This window comes from Tachysurus vachellii, chromosome 17 (genome assembly GCF_030014155.1).
Source record: "Tachysurus vachellii isolate PV-2020 chromosome 17, HZAU_Pvac_v1, whole genome shotgun sequence".
Taxonomy (NCBI): Eukaryota; Metazoa; Chordata; class Actinopteri; order Siluriformes; family Bagridae; genus Tachysurus; species Tachysurus vachellii.
In genome coordinates this window covers 1027501-1029972 of record NC_083476.1, presented here as the reverse complement: position 1 = coordinate 1029972, position 2472 = coordinate 1027501, and the positions used below count along the sequence as shown (strand labels likewise).

The 2472-nt window shown below is 39.3% G+C and overlaps 1 protein-coding gene across 2 annotated transcripts in view; it reads left to right on the top strand.

Moving 5' to 3' along the window:
• Positions 1–1721: 1721 nt before the first annotated feature.
• nedd4l (NEDD4 like E3 ubiquitin protein ligase) overlaps positions 1722–2472 on the top strand; it is a 51427-nt gene continuing 50676 nt past the window's right edge. For both annotated transcript variants that reach the window (XM_060891741.1, XM_060891740.1), the window contains exon 1: positions 1722–2017. In XM_060891741.1, the coding sequence (XP_060747724.1) occupies positions 1973–2017 (45 nt within the window). In that variant the 5' untranslated portion in view covers positions 1722–1972. The remainder of the gene's footprint in view (positions 2018–2472) is intronic.

Sequence of the window (2472 nt, the reverse complement as noted above, 5' to 3'; positions counted from 1 at the left end):
GTTTGTATAGTTAGTATATGACAGGTGACTAGTTTGTATAGTTAGTATATGACAGGTGACCCACTTGTATAGTTAGTATATGACAGGTGACTAGTTTCTATAGTTAGTATATGACAGGTGACTAGTTTGTATAGTTAGTATATGACAGGTGACTAGTTTGTATAGTTAGTATATGACAGGTGACTAGTTTGTATAGTTAGTATATGACAGGTGACCCACTTGTATAGTTAGTATATGACAGGTGACTAGTTTCTATAGTTAGTATATGACAGGTGACTAGTTTGTATAGTTAGTATATGACAGGTGACCCACTTGTATAGTTAGTATATGACAGGTGGCTAGTTTCTATAGTTAGTATATGACAGGTGACTAGTTTGTATAGTTAGTATATGACAGGTGACCCACTTGTATAGTTAGTATATGACAGGTGACTAGTTTCTATAGTTAGTATATGACAGGTGACTAGTTTGTATAGTTAGTATATGACAGGTGACCCACTTGTATAGTTAGTATATGACAGGTGACTAGTTTGTATAGTTAGTATATGACAGGTGACCCACTTGTATAGTTAGTATATGACAGGTGGCTAGTTTCTATAGTTAGTATATGACAGGTGACTAGTTTGTATAGTTAGTATATGACAGGTGACTAGTTTGTATAGTTAGTATATGACAGGTGACCCACTTGTATAGTTAGTATATGACAGGTGGCTAGTTTCTATAGTTAGTATATGACAGGTGACTAGTTTGTATAGTTAGTATATGACAGGTGACCCACTTGTATAGTTAGTATATGACAGGTGACTAGTTTCTATAGTTAGTATATGACAGGTGACTAGTTTGTATAGTTAGTATATGACAGGTGACCCACTTGTATAGTTAGTATATGACAGGTGACTAGTTTGTATAGTTAGTATATGACAGGTGACCCACTTGTATAGTTAGTATATGACAGGTGGCTAGTTTCTATAGTTAGTATATGACAGGTGACTAGTTTGTATAGTTAGTATATGACAGGTGACTAGTTTGTATAGTTAGTATATGACAGGTGACTAGTTTGTATAGTTAGTATATGACAGGTGACCCACTTGTATAGTTAGTATATGACAGGTGACTAGTTTCTATAGTTAGTATATGACAGGTGACTAGTTTGTATAGTTAGTATATGACAGGTGACTAGTTTGTATAGTTAGTATATGACAGGTGACTAGTTTGTATAGTTAGTATATGACAGGTGACCCACTTGTATAGTTAGTATATGACAGGTGACTAGTTTCTATAGTTAGTATATGACAGGTGACTAGTTTGTATAGTTAGTATATGACAGGTGACTAGTTTGTATAGTTAGTATATGACAGGTGACTAGTTTGTATAGTTAGTATATGACAGGTGACCCACTTGTATAGTTAGTATATGACAGGTGACTAGTTTGTATAGTTAGTATATGACAGGTGACTAGTTTGTGTAGTTAGTATATGACAGGTGACTAGTTTGGTGACTAACTTGTGTAGTTAGTAAATAATCGTGATGGTCGAAGCAGCACGTTTGCATAAAGGCTAAATTTGACTCACACTTCGCCATGAGCTCTGAAGGGCTCCGTAGAAAACTACACATTCCTTGAACCATTCAGTGATTTGATTGGTCCTAACGATTGGGAAAGCGACATTGTGATTGGTCGGATTGGTTGTCAGTCATGTTGGAAGGCGGCGCGTCCTGGAGAGGAAGTGCTGTTCGTCAGAGGGAATCACATCATCGACGAAACGGAGCTCTTTTTTAACCCGCGAAGTTTTTGGGCGTTGTAATAAAAACAGCGCTCTCATATTCTATTTATATTAATGTACACGACTTCTATAAGACCTGAACACAGATCCGGACCGCCTTAAAGCGTCCCTTCAGGTGTAAAGTGAAGATACAGCGTTGTTTTTGTGCCACTATTGTTCTGAGCTCCTACTGATTTACTCCATTCTGACTGCATGGCTGCCAACAGCGACACTATTTATGGGCTTTCTGAAGACGAGGTGAGCAGATACACATCACTGTGTTGTTATTGTGTGTGTGTGTGTGTGTGTGTGTGTGTGTGTGTGTGTGTGTGTGTGTGTGTGTGTGTGTGTGTGCAGGCTGTAGGTGTGTGTGTGTGTGCAGGCTGTAGGTGTGTGTGTGTGCAGGCTGTGGGTGTGTGTGTGTGCAGGCTGTAGGTGTGTGTGTGTGCAGGCTGTAGGTGTGTGTGTGTGCAGGCTGTAGGTGTGTGTGTGTGTGCAGGCTGTGGGTGTGTGTGTGTGTGCAGGCTGTGGGTGTGTGTGAGTGTGTGTGTCTGTGTGCTGATGTTCATTCAGTGTGTGTGCTTTCTGACCACAATCAGTCATTTATTTACTGAAGCCTAAAACATTTACATGCACATTGTGTCCTAAAGTTATTAGAATGTTGTGTGACCTGACAGGCAGAAAATCAGCCCCAGGGATCAATGACACATCAG